This window comes from Musca autumnalis, unplaced genomic scaffold, assembly GCF_047663935.1.
Source record: "Musca autumnalis isolate F117 unplaced genomic scaffold, ASM4766393v1 scaffold_3, whole genome shotgun sequence".
Classification (NCBI taxonomy): domain Eukaryota; kingdom Metazoa; phylum Arthropoda; class Insecta; order Diptera; family Muscidae; genus Musca; species Musca autumnalis.
The window spans coordinates 99,210,456-99,232,646 of NW_027411866.1; the positions used below are offsets into that span (position 1 = coordinate 99,210,456).

Below are 22,191 nucleotides of genomic sequence, written 5' to 3' on the forward strand. Positions count from 1 at the left end.
TGATTCGAGAGCAGGCCTTAAAGTGAACTTATCCGAAATTGTGTGTGAGAGGTACCAGAAGGAGTAGACAAATATAGTCCATATTCGAACCTGATCTATATCTGGTAGATATATTAGGATGTGCAAAGTGTGGATTACATCGGTCACTCCCTTCAAGAGTTATCGTGCGCACACTTTTTCCGAACATTTTTGAACTTTTGTGGGGGAGGTACCTGAAGGAGTTGACCGATATGGCTTATCTTCGAATTTAAACAATGTTTGAACAAAATATTACGAAGGCCAAATTTTGGACCGAATTAGCAGATCCCATCGAGAGTTATCTTGCGCTCCATCCACTACGCACGGTGTTGTAGGGGCTTTTTGCATCTTTTAGGCTATTTCCTCAGGAAGTGTAGACTTGCCCCTGATGAAACTTGTACCATCGTATGGGGGGCAATGAATACAAGTTGTTGCAACAAAAGTCAAAGAGATTCGAGAGCAGGTCCTAATCTGAACTTATCCGAAATTTTGTGTGGGAGGTACCCGAAGGAGTGGACCGATTGAGTCCATTTTGGAACCTCATCTAAGTTTAGTAGAAATATCACGATGTACAAAGTGTGGGCCAAATCGGTTACCGCCTTCAAGAGTTATCGTGCGTACAAATTTTCCGAACATTTTCGAACTTTTGTGGGGGAGGTACCGGAAGGAGTGGACCGATATAGCTCATCTTCGAACTTAAACTAAGTTTGGACAAAATATTACGAAAGCCAAAATTTGAACCGAATCGGTTCATCCCTTCGAGAGTTATCGTGCGCTCCAGCCAGCCAGACAGACAGACAGACAGTCGGACGGACATTGCTCAATCGACTCCAAATTGTCTGAAACACATTTCGTCCAAACATACTTGGGGTCTAAAACCATTATTTCGATGAGGCACATTTTGCCCGTATGAAAGTGTATATGAAGAAAAGACAAAATTTTTTAGTTTTCCATAAAAAAAAATTTAAAAATTTTTTTTTAAGCTACATGAAAGATTTTTGGTGCATAGATTGGGAAAAAAATCCCATTCTTAAATCTGTTCGAGATACTAATTTTGGTTGTTGCGCGCAAAAGTTATGGCGGTTTCAATTCTGATAAAAAGAAAAAAATCTTTAAAAGACTCGAATCATTATACTGAGAAACTCTCTTAATTAGGGGCTCTCTATATACTATATGTTTACTGAGGTCCCATAACTTTAGTGAAAAAGTTGTAAATTTTCGCGGAAATTAGGAAAGCATTCAAAACAATTGGTAGCTTACAACTTGTTTTAATAAAATTCCAGTTGTTTATGCATCTGAAAAATATATAAAAAATATGTACGTAATCTAAACATCGCGAAGATTCAAATGAAACCAAAACTATACAAATCCGTTTAGTGGTTTTCATATTATAGCGAAAAGAAAAAAATATATTGAGGAAATTTATAAAATTTTTGTAAGAGAAAATATTTATTAAAATTTATTTTGTGAGTTAGTTGAACAAAATTTAAGAAAAATAGGTCGGAGTTTTTCTTCTATTTTAGTTAAATTTCACGCAATAAATCACATTTTTTATTCTAATCACTTCTCGATAACACGCTAACATCTAGCAGAAGATATGGATATCTTTCAAATAAATGTTGGGTTCCTTTAAATGGGGTATAATCTTGAAATAAAATTGTATCGGGTAATGTTCATTTTGAAATGCGTGTAAATCGCGAAATCCTCAAAATCACTTGATGCGCATGCGGTTTACCAATACAGCGAATTCTTCTCTTTTAATTTGTACACATTTGCCAGGATTTACTTTGGCCGCTAAGATGTAGCATCGTCTGCAGTTTAGTGTGCAACAAACTGTATAACGCTTATATATTGCACAAAGTGCATACACTTTTTATGCGCATCCGATTTCACTATCAACCGTGAAAAAATATATCGATCTAAACATATTTCAATAAAATCCATCAAGAACCGTGGATGTAGCATCACACAGTATTTTTTGGATAAATCGGATACAGCTCCCACGCCACTACATTTTTCAAACCGCTGTTTTCGCACAAACGCGAGTGATGATTCACTTTCTTCATTGAAATGGAAACGACCACATAAAACGCGAATTAGTCAGCGATATTTTGAAAAACATTTTTCGCAAATTTTTCAATTTTTGCAGTAGCCATTTCCGCCGTTCTAGTAGATGGATTTTTATGATCTGTGATTCATATGATCCGGATCGTCGAAAAACTAAAATATCGCGGGGTACCAGCACACTCAAAACAATATTGTAAATACTGTACCCAAAAAATAGGTTTTTTAGAAAAAATATCACACTAAATTTTGGCCTTTGGCAGTAGATTACTCTGCTGCTGTGTGGGCTACATACTCAATACACATATCAGATTATGCGAAATCGCGAGTTCTTTAATCCTATAATTGGTTTTTCGAAATATCCGAATGCGCGTCCCAGTTACATAAAAAATACAAAAAACACCTGAAATCCGGCTTCAAAATGTCAGCATCCATAAAAGGTGGATGCAGTGGAAATTTTGGAAAGTGATACATTAGAAGTGTAATCTTCATTTTGTATTCTCCTACTTTTACTTTGGACAGATGTCCGTCATTTGAATGGTTTAATCAGGAATCGAATAGCAATGTAAAAAACCTGTTTCGCTTCAACGTGTTTTCCCTATGTTTTTTCCTTTACGCGGTCGTAACTACCACGTAAATTAATTTTTTTTGCTAAATTTTTGAGCTTTGTACAAAAACATCTAAAATAATCCAGCAATAGTCATAGTTATTGGTAAACTACAATAGTTCGCGTATTATAATAATGCAAACCTTGGCTTCATGGAAACTAAAAAATTTTGACTTTTCCTCATATATCAGGAAAAATGTCTAAAATTGTCTTTCTCATTTCAAAAAAATCAAAAAAAAAATTTTGATACTACATCAATGATTTTCGGCACATAGATTAAGAAAAAAATCAGCATTCCAAATCTGTTTTCGTTACTAACTTTGATCGTTGCGCGCAAAAGATATGACTGTTTTAATTATGATAATTAGAAAAAATTCTAAAAAAATCGCGGCATAATATTGTTAGCTGTTATATCCTATTATCGTGAACTGAATTCGTAACCTTTGCGATGATGCAAAAAAATAATCGCAAAGTCCCAATGGATTCGCGAAAAATCAAATTTGTTAAATAATTCCACGTATTTACAAACATATTTTTGAAACAATAGCGCTCATACTTACGAAAAATATATAAAAAAATATAACAGCATCCAGACATTTTGAGGAGTAAAATGAAACCTAAGTTGTGAAGGTTGGAGCTATAGTATTCAAGTTATTTGCAAAAATACGAAGAAAATATTACGAAAAAATTAAAATCATATTATTCTAATTTTATTTTTTTTATGGTTTTCTAGGAAAAGTTGGAGAAAAAATGTTTGAGTTCTTCGGCATTTTCGTCAAAATTTCACGCAATAATGATGATATTTCGTTGTAACAAATTTGTCGCTTATAGTTTTCCTATTGGATAATATTATTAGAACCTTATATCAAATCACAAGGAATTCCAATGGTGGCATAACGTTAAAATAATGTTATATTGAATATTGCAACATTTGAGATGCATATAAACCGCGCAATTGTGAAAATGACATGATGCGCATCCGATTTTCCAACACAGCGAATCAATCCCTCTTATTTGATGTACAGTTTGTCAAATTCTATTTGGCGACCACGATGTAGCATCTGCTGCATATTAGGGTGCAAAACACAGTAAAATGGTCATAATTTGCGCGAAGTTCATTTACATTTTATGCGCATCCGATTTCAATAATCACCATTAAAAAATACATCATTCTATGCCGTTTCAATGCGATCCATCAAAAACCGTGGATGTAGCATCGCACTCAATTTTTAGAAAAAATCTGTTATATCTCTGGATTTACGAGAGTTTTTAAATATCTGTTTTCGCGCAGTTTAAACACGCGTATCGATCTATTTATTTAAGTAGAACTGACACATCCAAAACGCGTTTTAATATGCGATATTTTCAAAATAATTTTTTGCAAATTTTCAAAATTTGAGGGGTATCATATCCGCCGATCTAGTGGGTGGATTTTTACGCGTCGTGGCTTGTTAGATTCAGAAAGCAAAAAAACTAAATTTACGCGGGTTTCCACGGAAATCGATTGACGTTTGTAAATTTTAAACCAAAAAAATAGATTTTTGAGAAAAATTTACGCACAAAAATTTCGTGTTTGGGCGCAGATTACTGTGATCCTGTGAGGGCTACACCCTCATGTTATACATTAAAAAATGCGAAATCGTGAGTACTATAATCAAATAATAAGCTTTTAGTGAAATCCAGCTGCGCGTCCCGATTAGAACAAAAATTCAAAAAACCCCATTTTTCTGGTTTCAAAATGTCAGCATCCGTTTGAGGTAGATACAGTGGATATATTAAAAAATCATACTTTAGAAACTTCCACTCTGAAGTGTACTCTTTAACTTCTCCTTTGAGCTTTAAGCTCTACATTGTGTTGTAAAACCACTAATTGGAAAATAACATAATGAAACTCGTTTTTTTTCAACGATTTTTTCCGATTTTTTTACATTAGTACGACCACAGCTTCCGCTCAAAATATTATTTTAAGAAACCCCTCGGTGAATCGGGCTAAAACAGTTTATTTTAATGCGGTCAAAAGTTATGGTATAGTAAAACTGATCGCGAGTTACAATACCCCATACCTCAGTTTCAACATAAGTTAATTTTCTACAAAAAGCTTGATATACCCTTCATAGCCTAAAGGCTGAGGGTATAAAAATATGTTGGTACCCAAACAAATAAAATTGAGATATGTTACAAAATGTTTCAGACATATATTTCTAACATATATTTTTTGCGTTTACGTCTCCTTTGGTGTTATTGTGACGCCTTTCCCAATACATCGCGTTTCCTATATGACAGTAATATCGGCCTTGTATTTTTCAAGTACATCTTAAAATGCATAAACTGTAACATCTCTATAAAGAGTGCGAACATTCCAGCTGCAGATATATGGTCCTTAAAACGTTTGCGGGGGTCATCAACTTTAGAGGAGTTTTTTTTGTTCCTTTTTTTTTTTTTTCACAGTATGAAGTGTTTTTGGAGGGTTGGGATACTAGTCCAACGCCAAAACCAAGTTTTTAATGTTCTTATGTACGCAGATAAATATATGTTAGAAATATGTTTGGATCCAAACAAATATTTGTTTGGGACTGGTTGCAAACTTATGTTTGGATACAAACAAATATGTTTGTAACATTTTGTAAAATATCTCAATTTTATTTGTTTCGGTACCAACATATTTTTTATATTAGAACATATATTTTTTTGGGTATAAACAACCACCATTATTTATAAATGTGTGTATATGTTACAGATATCTAGTGAGAGCTTATTGAGAGCAAATGAGCATACATTTCAACGTGTTTTACATTGAAATTTACGCTCCCTTGGTCTCAGTAAGCGCCCACTGGTGCATGTGTTTGTTTTTTTTTTCTTGGCTTTTGGGTTTGTATATGTTTGCACCCAAACATATAATTTGTTTGCACTCAAACATATAATTGTTTTGCACCCAATCATATGTTATGTTTGGGACTGCTTGCAAACAAATATATGTTTGCTGCAAAATATGTTTGGGACATATGTTAGAGAGGCCTTTTTTCTGTGTGTTTGTGAACGAGCGGCACATGTTGGCTCACTACCTTTACGAGTGTTAAAGACAGCTCCGCAGGTGACACCACGGGTAGGACAGTGTCCATTTGAGATTAAAGAGGGATAAGATAAGTTCAGGGCATTACCATGGTAATGCCGGCCAGTGTCGTTGCTTGGTATATTTCATCCCCAACATCGCCATTGGTGACATGCCAGGAAAACTGTTTTTTGTTTCCAAAGAGAAACACGCTTCAAAAAGTGTAACTAAAGTATATAAAAAGATGCCGTCTATTTTAGAGAAATTATTCAAAATAATACAAATTTCCATTTTCTTCTGTCTTCCTTAATACAGTCCCATAAAAATGGCTTGCACCAATCTTTGTCGACTATGTCGAACTTCTTGTAGTAATGAGTATCGCTTACGTGATGAACATAACAATGCCACCCTCATATACCAGATATCGACAAGATTTTTTCATCCCACGGTAATTATTGTTTTTTACTTGTACGCATTTTACACACACATTAAATTTAACAATGCCTCTTTTCCTTAGTTCCTTGAAATCGATTATAATTCTGAAAATCCAATTGCTGTGTTATGCAGTAAATGTTGGGAGAACATATTCGATTTTCATAATTTCAAACAAAGCATATTGTCAGTTCAGGAGCATTTTCTTCGGGAATTGACCCAACCAATTGTCATGACGGAATCCTCTGGGGAAAATGTAACTGTTACAAATAATCAAAGCAAAGAGTGCATAACGCCGGCAACGTCTAAGGAAGCCACAAAAAGTATAGCATCTTCGCCACCACCAGTCTTCGATATTATAAAAATCGAAGAAACATCCTTTCATACAGAAACAATGATGAGTTTTGAAGATTTGAATCAAAACTATGGATCACTTAATAGCGCCGATATAATGAATGATGAAACTACAAGAGAAAAACAAGAACGTAATATTTCAAGTGGAGAAGAAGAACATGACGATGAGGTGGATACAATTTCCTTAAGTTTAGGAAATATAACTGATCACTCACAAGACTCCAGTGAAAAGAATCAAAAGCCACAACGAAAAACCAGTCAAACTCGTAAAACTTCCAAGCAGTTGGACGCCATTATTGCCGAGTTAAAGCCTACCATGCGTTGTTATGTATGTAATGACAATTTTGAGCATTTTCAAGCTATTCAAGATCATTTCCTTGCTGAACATTTAGACAATGAGTTCTACATTCTATGTTGTGATCGTAAATTTTCGTATCGTAATAGATTCATCGAACACATTCTCTATCACAGAAATCCAAATAATTTCCAGTGTTCATTGTGTGGCACTACTTATTCATGTAAAAAGAATTTAGACGAACACAACCGTTTCACACACCCAACATACGCCGGTGGACTTGAGTATGGGATACCTAAACAACCTGAAAATCCATACAAATACAAATGTGAAATTTGTGAGAAAGGATTCCGGAAACCCTATTTATTACGTGAACATTTGGGTAGGCATTCGGGATCGTTTGTTCGCAAATGCAACGAATGTGGACGAGAATTTACACATCGATCTTCGTTGTATCTTCACCAGAGAATGGAACATCCCAAAGATGGCCAGAGCGAACAAAGAGAATGTCCTGATTGTGGAAAAATATATAAAAATTATAATGGTTTGTATCACCATTTACGTAGTAAAAAAGAAAAGGGAATAACTTGCAAAACTAAAAAAGAGAAGAAGAGTAAAACATCCACAAAAGCAAAGAAGCAACAAGTGTAAATGATATATTTATTTCAAATTATAATGTATTTACATGTATCGAATTTAATAAAATTTGTATATTTAATACTATATACATATGTATATATAAACTAAACATTTAGTTTAGTTTTATTTTAAAATAAATGCATGTGTTTCTATTTGATGGGAGTGTCAATAATGAATGTTTATACACCGAATTGGTTGTAATTTGGAATTTTGTGTACTGTATATACATATTAGGGTTATGACTTTTTTACAACCTCATATCCCTGTATCATAGCGTGATTAGTTTTTACGTAAGATTACATAAAATCTTAATTATAACGTGATTCGATAAAAAAAGCTTCTGCACAAAAAGCTTTTAAAGTTTTTATGTTTCGGAACTTTTGAAAATTTTTTGAAGTCACTGTCTGCCGATATATAACTAATAACAAGGTATAGGGGTACACGACATAACCCAAATGACAAAACCGTTTATTTCTCACTAATTTTATCATCGTATTATTACATATATACAATCATACCTCGATTTGCGTTAATAATTGGTTCCGACGCAAATCGAAACAACGCAAGTCAAAAAACATGTTTCCACATGTTCTGAGCAACTTTTTCACAAAATTCAAAGTCAGAAATATTAGTTATTAATAACAAAGACATAAATACAACTAAGACTAGACAAAATGCATGCAACAAAAAAATGTTTACGAAACTTTGTATAGAAACATTACCGTTAACAGGTTGCAGTTTATTCAAAATCGCAACCAAGGAGGAACATTTCATGTAATGGTATCAGAAACGAAATTTATGCATTCAAGGGTCTATTCAAGAATAATTCTATGTCAATTGGATCGGTAAATTCGGTTAAATGCGTAAAAATGTATAAAAGAAAAAAATGTTATATCACCATATCGTAATATAACATTATGTTAAATTCAAAAGCCATTCACTGAAGAATGATAGCAAAAAAAATGTCTTATCTTATTGTATTTATGTCTTTGTTAATAACGCAAATCGAATCAGTAGCGCAAATCGAAGAAATCTATTATATTGTTTCTTAACGCAAATCGAGGCAACGCAAATCGAGGTATGAGTGTATCATTTTATATTATATATAATATTATTTCATATATCACAAAAATTAAAAGTAATTTGTGTGGCACCATTTTCAATATATAAATGGAATAAAAATTATTTTAGTAATTAATAGGCAAACGGTTATTCATTCGTGCAACAGGAAATAAGTTTTTGAGATTTTTTTTTCATTTCATAGAATTTTTTCAAAAAAAAAAAAAAATTCTAAGTGGTGCGGACAATTTTTTTTAATAGAATTTATTTTATTTTATGCATTAATAGGCAAAAGTTCATTCATTCTCACTACAGGAAATCATTTTTGAGAAAAAATGTCAAAAAATCATAAACCTAATGGACACAAAATCGCTTTATCTCGTCGAGATATGAATTTTGGTATACCATATGGGGGTCTAAGACGAATATTTCGCGGTGTTACAGGATTTTTTCGAAAAACAAACTTATAATACCATTTCCACATTGTAGCGAAGGGTACATTTTTCATTTTCATTTTTCAATTGCTATTTCCCAGCATTTTTTGAAAATTTTAATCAAATTCGAGTCTTTTTTGATCCGACTGCACGATTAAAAAGCTGGAATATGAGCTCATTTTCTGATCATAAATGACTCCTTTGTCGAAAGGAAAACGTTACCTCAGGCGACCCTTCTAAACAAATCACAAATGAGTCTTCCTCTGCATTAGTTTCGAGTAATTTTTGCCCATTTTCTGATGGTATATAATAAAGTCTTTTTCGAATCGTATTTTAATCATTTATTGATGATTTGTTGATTAATTTGGGACTCTTTTTCGAGTCTTTTTTGAGTCATGTTTACTATCGTTTATGAGTCTTTAGGGAGTCATTTATTAGACGAAAACATTAAAAGAATTTTCTTTTTATTCTTCTTTGTTTTTTTGTTCCTTTCCTTTGTTGTGTTGTCTTTTCTGCTTTGCTATGACTTTTAATTATCCCCTTTACGTGAACAAGTGTTGTGTTTGTCTATACTCTTAATATTATACGTTACATTTATATACAAGTTTTGTAGAAAGTGTATATGGCGAATAACAAAATTCCTTTACAATTCCATTTGAAAAAAATTAAATTTTTTTTTTGCGAGCACATCTACGATTTTTGGTATAGAGGTAAAGGAAAAAAATCCGGTTTCAAATCTGCTCGCGTTCATGAAATTGGCCAATGCGCGCAAAAGTTAAAGCGGTTTTTATTCTCATATAAAGACAAAATATTTAAAAATATATTTTTTGTTGTTATGAGAAAATGTATGCATAAATCGTTAACAGCATTCCATATCTATTCGTAGATGTTTAAATAGTTATTAAATTTATTATTATTTTCGCGGAAAATCAACAAATAATAAAAAAAATTTGTAGTACATCCAAATTATCCTGTCCCAGAATCCGTACAAACCCTCAAAAAATAAATTAAAAATATATGCGGAATCTAGACAATGCGTAGAAAAATATGATACCAAATTTATAGATATTGGGTACATAAATTGCATATTATAGCAACAACAAAAGAGAAAAACGTATTGTTGGAAAATATTGTTGCAAATATTTTTTTGGTTTGATTCTAAAAATTAGAAAAAAATATTTGGGAGTTCTCCAACTATTTTGCTAAAATCCCATAGAATAATGAATGTATACTGTTAAAACTTCATCAAAAAATATGGTTTACCATCGCGAGAGTTTAACTGATTACTGTGATAACTTATAAGGGTAGGAAATTAAGAGTAATATTGAAATTACAATCATTCAATTAATATTAAAATTAAAAAGCCCGTTATTCGCGAATTAGTTAAAGTCGGTTGATGCGCATCCGTTTTTGGATACAGCGAATCAATCTCTTTCAAAATTTATGCATATTTCGATGTTTCACTCAGGGGCCATTGTGTGCCGCCAGTTGCATCATACACTGCAAAAAACATTAAAGTTGGTAAAAGTCGCGCAATGTGTATACGATTTTGATGCGCATCCGGTTTCATCAGCGCCTATCAAAAATACGTCAAAATATACCAATTTTAATTAGATTCTTCAAGAACCGCGGATGTGCCTCCACATTCAATTTTTTGTGAAAGACCCATATTACTCGCGTATCTCTTTTCTTTTATGACACGCGTTTTCGCAAATATTATAATCGCCAGTAAAGGATTCCATTTATGTAAAAAATTTTAAAGAAAATCGCGATTTAGTACGCGGTGTTGTCAAAATATATTTTTGCTGATTTTCCGATTTTCAAGGTATCTATATCCGCGGTTTTAGTAGATGGATTCGATCGCGGAAGGCTTCATTAGAACCGTCGCGTAAAAAAACTAAATTCACGCGGGTTTCAAAGGAAATGGAATGACAGTTGTAAATTTTACACGCAAAAAATATGTTTTGTAAAAAAATTCACGCATCAAATTTTGGCCTTTCGACTCCAATTACTACGATGCTGTAAGGAGCACACTCATGAGATATGCATCAAACGACGTAAAATCACGAGTTCTATAATCGTGTTAAGAGTTTGGAATATAAACTTCTTGCGCGTCCGGATTTTTAAAAAAATTCAAAAAAACACCGAAATTCCGGCTTCAAATTGTCAGCATCAATTTTAGGTGGATGCAGTGGATATATCGAAAAATCGTACACTACAATCTTGTTGCCCATGGAGTATTCTGTGATTCGTTTTTCGGGGATAGGTCTATAAAATGTAAGGTTAAGCCAGAAATCGTATGGGAACATAAAAAAACTTGTTGGCTTCAACCCATTTTTATTCATTTTCCTACATTGATGCCAACACAGCTTCCACGAAAATTAATTTTAATGGTCGACATTATGGGATCCCTCCTAAAACAATTCATTTTAAAGAATTGTAGTCATACTTTATAGAATATGTTAACAGTTCGCGAATTCTGATAAGGTGAAACTGGGATTCATCGATTGCAAAACATTTTTGTTATTTACCATATGAGAATTATGTTCAACAAAACAAAAATAAAACAAAACAATCAGTTTTTAATCACCTATCTGTTCAAAATATGATCAGAAGTTACATTATTATAATCACTTTTCAAACACCTGCATGACCATTTTTTGATTAACCATTTTTCAATCTTCTGATGATCAAAATGTGACAATAAATAACGAATGATTTATTTGTGATTAACCATTTTTCAATCTTCTGATGATCAAAATGTGACAATAAATAACGAATGATTTATTTGTGATTACAACACATTTGTTGTTGTATTTTAATTTGAACTCTTTTCAATCGTTACAGGGAGTCACTTTCGAGTCCCTTTCTGATCATACAAACGACTTAATCATTTTTTGATCACCAAAAGGACTCTAAAATGACCCCTCAATGTGATTTTTGAAAAAACAATCTTCCAAATACCGGCTGGGTTATTATTCCATTTCAATTCAAAGGATACTTAATAGCTAAAGTATATTATTCATACAGTAAATAAACATTCTCCTGATTTAAATACTTGGAGACTTCGATATCATATAATATGTTGCTGAATATTAAGTGTAGCGGAGGGTATAAAAATGGATCAATTTTATCCAAAATTCGTTAAATTTGTTTTAAATCTCTTGATGTGCTCGATAACCTAATAAAAATGTAAGGTGACTACTACAGTTTGGGAATTACCGACTTTCATTCATATGAAACTTGTAAAAGAGAGGAAGAAAGAAATTTATTTCTCACGCAAACGTTTTTTCAGTTCGGGAACACAATAAAGGGAAAAACGTCAAAAAATCTGGAACAAAGGTCAAAGTCAGTGTACCAGCCAATCAGACGCCGGCAACAAATTCCCGGAAATTTCGAGCCAATTTCGTGGGAAATCCCATCTAAAAATATAGGGAAATAGGAATCGCGGGAATACTAAAAGCAATTGAAGGCCACACGAAATACTCAGCTTGTTTATTCTGCTGTTCTTGTTGTAACAGTGTTTATTATTATGATATATTCGTTCTTCTGTTCAATCTGGCTCTGGGTCTATATCCAGTTCCAGGAAAGTGGCTGCTTCGATGGGATGTAGCCACAGATCCACTGGAGATTGATGAGTGGGTTTGGCGGGGAAGTCGAAAAGGCGTTTTGTGTCAGATGTCTTGCACGGTCGCGGTCGATTTCCGCCTAATAAGTTTTGGGCGACTGCAATATGGTTTGTCGTGGCAGCTGTCGCTACTCAGCTGCGACATATCGCGTTATAAGTGGTCAACAAGGTGCTGCCGGCTGGGGATTTGAGGATCTTGTTCCTACCAGTTGTTCCAGTTTGTCGCAGACAGCTGTGGCGTGCCCGCTCTACTTGAAAGTAGTGTCGAATGTGACTCCAAGAATGTTTGGGCAGTTTGTAGTTGGAATCCTGATACCGGCTACCACGACATTCACCTCTATTCCAAACTGCGCTGTCCATGTGGTGAACAGAGTGGCTGTAGATTTTGTGGCGGAAATCTGCATATTCCTCGCGTGGAAAAAGATGGTAATATCGGTTAAATAGGAGTTCAGTCTCGCACAGATGTCATCAGGGAAGGTACCTGACGCCATGATCGTGCAATCGTCCGCATACGTTACGATCTCGATGCCGTCTGGAGGGGGGAATACAGGAGAAGTAGAAGTTAAACAATTCCGGAGATATCACCCCACATTGGGGAACTCCTCTTTCACTCTACGGTGTTTGGACTTCCTATTACTGAATTCCACGTACGACTGGCGTCCGCTTATATAGTTGACTAAACAACGTTTCAAGCTTAGCCGGAGGGTTGTCTACTCAATGTCCTCAAATAGCGGTGAACTCTCTGAAACTCGACCAATCAGCTTTCCTATGATTGACGAAGTGGGACATTCAGATTAGATGAAATCTTGTGGTCTGCTAATGGGGAGATGGTCTGATCCAAGGGGTTGCCAGGTAACGTCATTTGTCAGACCAGGTGACACGATGGTTATGTCTGGCGAAATGTGACACTCTCCTATCATTCTGGTAGGGGCGTCCCCATTGACCGTGCAAAACGTAGAGCTATCAATCTGCTCAGCCAGAGCTGTACCCCTCTGGTCGTTTCCTAAGGCCGAATGCCACATCTCATGATGCACATTAAAGTCCCCCAGGAACAGACGATTATGACCTTCCAAAAGCGGGCTAATGTCAGGCTCTTACCAGAGATACGGCTTTTTCTCGGCGGGATGTATACGTTCAGCAACTCTATCTCGGCAGTTCCACACCTGTCTGATACCCCATACACTCCATGTACGGGTCATTGGAGACAGGCTGGGACATTCAGATTAGATGAAATCTTGTGGTCTGCTAATGGGGAGATGGTCTGATCCAAGGGGGTTGCCAGGTAACGTCATTTGTCAGACCAGGTGACACGATGGTTATGTCTGGCGAAATGTGACACTCTCCTATCATTCTGGTAGGGGCGTCCCCATTGACCGTGCAAAACGTAGAGCTATCAATCTGCTCAGCCAGAGCTGTACCCCTCTGGTCGTTTCCGAGGGCCGAATGCCACATCTCATGATGCACATTAAAGTCCCTCTGGAACAGACGATTATGACCTTCCAAAAGCGGGCTAATGTCAGGCTCTTACCAGAGATACGGCTTTTTCTCGGCGGGATGTATACGTTCAGCAACTCTATCTCGGCAGTTCCACACCTGTCTGATACCCCATACACTCCATGTACGGGTCATTGGAGACAGGCTAAAGCAGGATATTTCTGGTGCAATAGGAAAGGTAATCCCACTCCTCCACTCCTGGTGCGATCCTCCCTTAACACGTTGTAACCATCACAACGTTGTAAACTACAGTTGTTGTTGAGCTTGGTTTCTTGCACCGCCGCGACCTTGATGTTCTTCCGACTCATGAAATGAACTATTTCCCCGAATTTTCCTCGGAGTCCATTGCAATTAAATTGCAAAAAGGATGCATTTCTGCGATTGGGACAACAACGGGTGGTGTTAAATGCTGTGTGTGCGGTTCGTAATCTGATGACGACTCACGGGGGGCTGTATTCACGCAGCATGCAGCAACATAATCCCTGTCGTAGTCCCTCACGTGGACAAGTCCATAGCAACCCCTCAGATACACCCACTCCTGACATCTACTGTATCTCACCGAAGGTTAGATATGGGTGAAGATGCGAGCACAAATAAATTGGTCCTGAGTTTCCCTACGTCCCGGCACGGACTAAGAGAATTCGGAGCAGGCATTCCGGGATATGCTGCTCCCAACACAGGAAACGAAACAAATACAAACACATGTACACTGAGGTGGCCGCCGCTGGCCGGAACGCTAATGTTGTGTGGTTCCGGTTCAATCCGGTACGAAAGAACCCGCTGTCGTGGAATTGCTTTATTTATTTGTTATGTGGGAATTTTCTACTTATTTTTATTTTCTACTCAGCCAAATTTTTCTAGCAAAAAAGGGTAGATAGAAATGATTTGGCGGTTTTTAATGTGCCCAACGTTACGAACAACAAGCATTAAGGTGTTCCTGTAGTCGGTGTGGGAGTAGAAACTCCTCTTTTCTTGCTTATAATTTACTCAAATTATTTTAATATTAAGAAAGAACAATTTTAAAAGTGGATAATGAAATTGATTACTAAGGGCGGAGGCGGAGAAAACTCTAGTTTCGGATGCCGACACAGTTCCTGTACAAACAACTTTTGTGCATACTTTTGGTTTATATTGAGGCTCTGGAAAATCTGACAATTAAAAATAAATTATCTATTCGATTTCCCAACACGCTAATTAAACAAATATGTGGTAGAAGATAAATGTGTTTTTATTCTCTCCCCTAAAAATTTCTTCCGGTTTTGGGCTAAAGGAACGCAGGTAAACATTTTGTGAAATGGGAAAACTGGTAACATAAAGGAACATAACTAATAAAAGTTTTTATGACTTTTACAAGACATACACGCTTGCGCGTAGGCAAGAGCCAGTTAGAAATGTCACAGCAGGTATAGAGCTGTTCCTTATTTACGTGTTAAATAGAATATAAGAATGCTTAGGTTAAGGAATAATTTATAAGTTAGTAAGTGAAAATTATTTTAAATAACATCAGTGTCTCATCAACATCGCCTTCTATTCAGTTCCTTTGTTCTTGTTTAACAAGAAAGAACCGCCGAACCTGTGTCTCATCACCTCAATAAGAGTGACCAGATAATAAACAAAATTAGAAATATTCCGAATTCTCGTTAATCTGTTAACCGCATAATTAAGCCGACCTCGAAATACAGCTACCAACGTAATAAGAGGTAAGCAAATAACAGCACTATAGCAGCATCCCAGACACAAAAAGGAAGAAAGACAACTGGTGGAACTGACTCTGCTAATCCTTTCGGTGACTCTATGCCATATGGCATACCCAGTTTTTGAAGCCCGTTTTAAGGCAAAATACCTATGGGTACCCTTTTTTAGTAATTTTGTATTTTTCCCTGAAGTTTTATCTAAAAACAATTTTGATTGGTGGACCCTATACATTGTTATGTCTCAAAGAGCGAGCGCTCCTCGCTCGATTTAAAATTTGCATGAAAGTACCACCTTATAATTTTATATATTTTATTGACTCCCAGATCTTCTATAGTAAAATCCCTAGATCTTGTATAAATAGACCTCCAAGTCGTCTACGAAGACCTCTATAAGAAAACCTTCAGATCTACCATAAGGAAACCTCCAGATCATGTATAACAATTTCGCAGATTTTCTAAAATAAGTCCTCCTAGTAGAAGACCTACAAGATGACCTCCAGCCCTTCTATAGGAAGACATTCAGATCTGCTATAAGAAGACATTTAGATCTTCTATAAGAAGTCCTCCATTTTTTCTAAAAGAAGGGCTTAGATCTTCCATAAGAAGGCCTCAAATCTTCCATAAGAAGAACCTAGGTATTCTATAAGAAGCTTTCAATGTTCTAAAAGAAGGCCTCCAGATATTCTATAAGAGGACCTTCTATGTGAAGACCCCCCAAATCTTCTAAAAGTAGACCTCCTGCTCTTCTATAAGAAGACCTCCTGCCCTTCTATATGCAAACGTACTGCTCTTCTATGAGAAGACGTCCTTCTCTTCTATGAGACGACCTCCTGCTCTTCTATGAGAAGACATCTTGCCCTTCTATGAGAAGACATCCTGCCCTTCGACGAGACGACCGTTTGCTCTTCAAGGAGAAGACATCCTGCTTTTCTATAAGAAGACCTCTTACTCTTCTATAAGGAATCCTGGTCTTCTATAAGATAAAATTGAATTAAAAACTTAAATATATTAGTTTTGTTTTTTTTCTTTAAATACATTTTATGCCATATGGCAAAGTGTCCAAAAACCACTTTTCCAAACAAAATGTTAAAAATATTACTCTCTGCAATAGAGAGTAATGATGAAGGTTAAGCCATTGAGGGTAACACTCCAGACTTAAAAACAATCAAAACTGAAGTATTATCTTAGAGTAAAATTTAAATTATCGCCATTACACCGTCTGAAGGATTAATATCGGGGAATTTTTTATCAATCAAAAATGGATGGGTTTGGGTGGGGAATTCCCGTCTCAAGTTTTAGTCTCAAAGTTTTAACAGAATAATCCTATGTACAGGAATTGTAAAATTCGGTACATTGTCTTCGTTGAGGATATACAGCATTCCTGCAAAGAATTGTCGGTTAAACTTTTCTGAACCAATTTTTACCAAAATAAAGAGCAATATCTTCCCAAATGTTCATGCGAATCGAACAATAAATGCGACCTGTACTTTGTTTACAAAAATACATCGACAGACGGACATGCATAAATCGACTCAGAAAGTTATTCTATGTATATTCCTAAAAGGAACTTAGGGTCTATCTCCGATTTGAGGTATTTGATGCACCAAACACGCAAATTCTGTCCGATTTTGATGTAATTTGGAAAATGTCACCAAATTTAGACTAGAAATAAGTTTGTCAAATTATATTGGAATCAGTTCCGATATTAATATATCCCCCATATATATTTTCGTCCGATTTGAGATATTTGGTGCACCAAACAGGCTAAATGTACTTGCCAACTTATATCGAAATTGGTTCAGATTTGGTTATAGCTCCCATTTATATTTTCGGCATATATATGAATACGTGAATTTGCTACACCAAACACCCTATATCTGTCCAATTTTGAAGACATTTGGAATATGTGACGGTATATTTTATAAACATATTTACAGTGGTGTAGGGTATCATATAGTCGGCGCCGCCCGACTTTAATACCTTCCTTACTGGTTTATATATCCAATATAGAGGTACCTCCTGATTTTTCGTATTTAAAGTTACCGCCCGGCCGAACTTGACGCCGAGCAATGGTTCAGAAATCAATTTTCCTGGCCAAGACCCCAATTTCTTGTCGTCACCGATTGTTAATTTCTTTATGGAACTCGATAGCAAACATATGGAATCTAAAGATACCAAAAATAAGATCAACATATTTTAGGACGTGGGCATGATATGCTCCTAAAGACGACAATTTTCCCCATTTTGGAAAATATGTCATTTTTGCAGATTTTTGGAGAAAGAAATTGATATTTCTCTGAAACTATAACAGGGCCTAATTACCTGATTCGATTCGATCGAGAATATGCTCGTGAATAAGTTTTCGACACGATAAAAAACGGGCATGACAAAACTCAATCGAAAACGTTCAAGCAATGTTATCGATTTTTTCGATAGTAACCGTCAATCGATTAGGTAATCTTCAAGGAATATTATGAAGGTAGACGCCAAAAATGTGTTTATTTTAAAACAAAAACTAAAAACCAAAATTATGAATGAAAAAATGTAAATATTTGTGGAATTTGTTGAATAATACATTGAATAATAATTTCGGAATGAAGTAGTGCTAAGAAAATAAGAAAATTATCTATGTATGTTTACAAAACCTTTTTGGCATTGTTGTAACAGATTGCTAATTTTTCCTTTTAAAAATGTGTTCGAACAAACACCAATTTATGTGACCGGTTTCGCTGTTAGTTTGCAGCTCATCAGACATATCGGCTGTTGAGTGGCTTCTCTGTCATCGAACTTTTCATTTCTCAAATTTAATGCTTTTTTCCCATTCAACCTGTATGGCTTCCACGACAAACGCTTTTTAGCGCAGCCTTCGGAAGTAATGAGTTTGGTTTTGAACGCTAACACAATTTTTATATGTTTTGAAGCCCGACTCAAGCTAATTTTTATTTATTTGAAAATTTTGCCTATTTGGGCGATGATAATTCTTAATATTAATTTTAATTAGTTTTGAGTTGAGCTTAATGATCGAAGATTTATTGCAAGTGAAAATGAAAAGTCGAAGATTCAAATCCACACAACCATCAAATTATTTCCATTTCCATTAATACACCACCATTTCATTAATACATCTTGGCAAAAGTAGAGTACTTAAATCGGCAGGTCTATACAGTAGTTTTCGCACATTACGTGCAAAATGGCAGCCATTTCTGTGCACCTAAGTCAAAAATGCAGCTAGCTTAAATATTATTATTTATTTAGCGTATTCCATCAGGAACATAAGCCGTTTACATAGAATCTCCATCTCTGTCTATCTGATGCGATATATCTTAATTCATTAAAAGTTTTTCCGGTTTCTGTAAAAATTGTACGTCTCCACGTTTTCCTTGGCCTTCCGCGGCCTCTGTATCCTTGGGGATTCCATTCAAGAGTTGCGTGAGATATTTCGTTGTATGGTCTTCTCAGAGCATGCCCCAGCCAGCAGTATTTTCTTCTTTTGATCTGCAGATTGATGTCTTCTTGTTCCGCTATTTCTAATAGGTTTTCATTCGATATGGTTCTAGGCCACCATATTCTGAGGATGTTTCGTAGGCATCTATTTGTGAAGGTTTGCAGTTTGCGTTTTATTTCTTCGTTTACAGTCCATGTTTCTGACCCGTAAAGTAATACGGATTTGATGCAGGCATTGTATATGTGTATCTTTGTTTTAGGTGATATGGCACTGGATTTCCATATATTCTTTAGGTTGAAATAAGCTGCTCTCGCCTTAGCCACGCGAGATGATACGTCGTTAATTGCGCCTCCGTCGCTAGTTATGATGCTTCCAAGGTAGCTAAACTCACTGATATTTTGGATTGGGAGGTTGTTGAGATAGAATGCGGTTTGATTGGCATTCCCCTTTATGACCATAGATTTGGTCTTGTCTGCATTGATTCGGAGTCCGCATTCTGCAGCCCGCTTAGAAAGTTCATTGATTTTATGTTGCATGTTTTCTTTTGTCGTGGCTAGTAAAACAATGTCGTCTGCGTATTCTAGATCCTCGAGCTGTTGGTTAATTCTCCACTGGATGCCTCTGTTTTGATTGTTGGTGTATGCTAGTATTTCGTCCAAGGTACAGATGAAAAGTAGTGGTGAAAGCAAACATCCTTGTTTTACCCCGCTGTGTGTTGTAAAGGGATCGCTAGTTTTACCGAGGTGAGACACTCTCATTGTTGCGTCCGTGTATTGTGCTTTAATAAGATTAATTATTTTTGTTGGCACACCTTTTCTCTCTAGAGCTCTCCATATTACGACTCGGTTAATTGCGTCAAAGGCCTTTTCGAAATCGACAAATGTAAGGTACAAAGTTGAATTGAATTCATTGCATTGTTCGATTATTAATCTTAAGCTGTTGATCTGGTCTACGCAGGATCGGTTTGGTCGGAATCCAGCTTGTTCTTTTCGAAGGCATTGATCAAGTGGTTCAAGGATTCGGTTTAGGATTATTTTGTTGAATATTTTACATGCAGCAGGAGTTAGCTTAAATAAACTAGATAAAAAATAGCATATTTGTTCTTCGCAAGAAAAATGAAATTGGCTAAAAAATCTGAAACTAATGCAGCTAAGTGAAAACTACTGCATTACATCACGGTTCCTTTCTCTATAAGGACATGTCATGAATAACTCTTTTTTGTTTCCAATGAGAAACTCGATTCAAAAAGTTTAACAAAATGCCCTTTATTTTAGAGGAATTACTCAAAATAATATATTTTCCATTTTTTTGTCTTCCTTAATATAGTCCCATAAAAATGGCTTGCACCAATCTTTGCCGACTATGTCGAACTTCTTGTAGTAACGAGTATCGCTTACGTGATGAACATAACAGTGCCACCCTCATATACCAGATATCGACAAGTTTTTTTAATCCCACGGTAATTATTATTATTTTTTACTTGTACTCATTTTACACACGCAATAAATTTAACAATACCTGTTTTCCTTAGTTCCTTGAAATCGATCATAATTCTGAAACTCCAGTTGCTGTGTTATGTAGTAAATGTTGGGAGAATATATTCGATTTTCATAATTTCAAACAAAGCATATTGGCAGTTCAGGGGTATTTTCTACGGGAATTGGCGCAGCCCATTATAATGACAGAAATCTCTGAGGGAAATATAACTGTTACAGATAATCAAATCAGAGAGTGCATAACGCCGACAGCGTCTAAGGAAACCACAAAAAGTATAGCATCTTCGCCACCACCAATTTTTGATATTATAAAAATCGAAGAAACGTCCTTTCATACAGAAGAAGTGATGAGTTTTGAAGATTCGAATCAAAACTATGGATCACTTGGTAGAGCCGATATAATGAATGATGAAACTACAAGAGAAGAACCAGAACGTAGTATTTCAAGTGGAGAAGAAGATCAAGACGATGAAGTGGATATAAATTTATCAAGTTTAGAAAATATAACTGATCACTCGCAAGACTCCAGTGAAAAGAATCAAAAGCCACAACGAAAAACCAATCAAACTCGTAAAACTCCCAAGCAGTTGGACGTCATTATTGCCAAGTTAAAGCCCACTATGCGTTGTTATGTATGTAATGAAAATTTTGAACATTTTCAAGCTATTCAAGATCATTTCCTTGCTGAACATTTAGACAATGAGTTCTACATTCTATGTTGTGATCGTAAATTTGCGTATCGTCATCGATTCATCGAACACATTCTCTATCACAAAAATCCAAATAATTTCCAGTGTTCAAAGTGTGGCACCAGTTTTACATGTAAAAAGAATTTATCCGAACACAACCGTTATATACACCCAATAGACGCGGATGGGCTAGAGTCTGGGATACCTAAACAACCCGAAAATCCATACAAATACAAATGTGAAATATGTGAGAAAGGATTCCGGAAGCCCTACGAATTACGTGAACATTTGGGTAGGCACTCGGGATCGTTTGTTCGCAAATGCAACGAATGTGGGCGAGAATTTACACATCGCGCTTCGTTGAATTTTCACATGAGAATGGAGCATGCCAAAGATGGTCAGAGCCAACAAAGAGAATGTCCTGATTGTGGAAAAACTTATAAACATTATAATAGTCTGTATCATCATTTACGTAGGAAAAGAGAAAAAGGAATAACTTGCAAAAAAATAAAAAAAGAGAAGGACAGTAAAATATCCCCAAAAGTGAAGAAGCAATAAGATTAATTATGTTTTTTTTTTTAATTATAATCTATTTGTAATAAATTTTGTATTAAATGTTTAGCTTTATTTTAAAATCAATGCTTGTGTTTGTATTTGATGGGAGGGAGTGTCGACAATCGAATTGATCACCGAATCGGTTGTAATTGGGAATTTTGTGTGAGAAAACATTTACACAAATACATAAAAGCTTTATATGGGTGAATATTGCGAAAAAAACTTGTTTCTGTGTCCCG

General features: G+C 35.5%; 1 protein-coding gene across 1 annotated transcript in view; it reads left to right on the forward strand.

Annotated features, from left to right (window-relative positions):
* Positions 1-21,955, forward strand: part of LOC141398264 (uncharacterized) — a 42,998-nt gene extending 21,043 nt beyond the window's left edge. Inside the window, exons 2-5 of the mRNA XM_073975543.1 lie at positions 6,054-6,186; positions 6,256-7,466; positions 20,539-20,671; positions 20,744-21,955. Coding sequence (XP_073831644.1) covers positions 6,064-6,186; positions 6,256-7,466; positions 20,539-20,671; positions 20,744-21,955 — 2,679 coding nt within the window. The 5' untranslated portion in view covers positions 6,054-6,063. The remainder of the gene's footprint in view (positions 1-6,053; positions 6,187-6,255; positions 7,467-20,538; positions 20,672-20,743) is intronic.
* Positions 21,956-22,191: the final 236 nt, after the last annotated feature.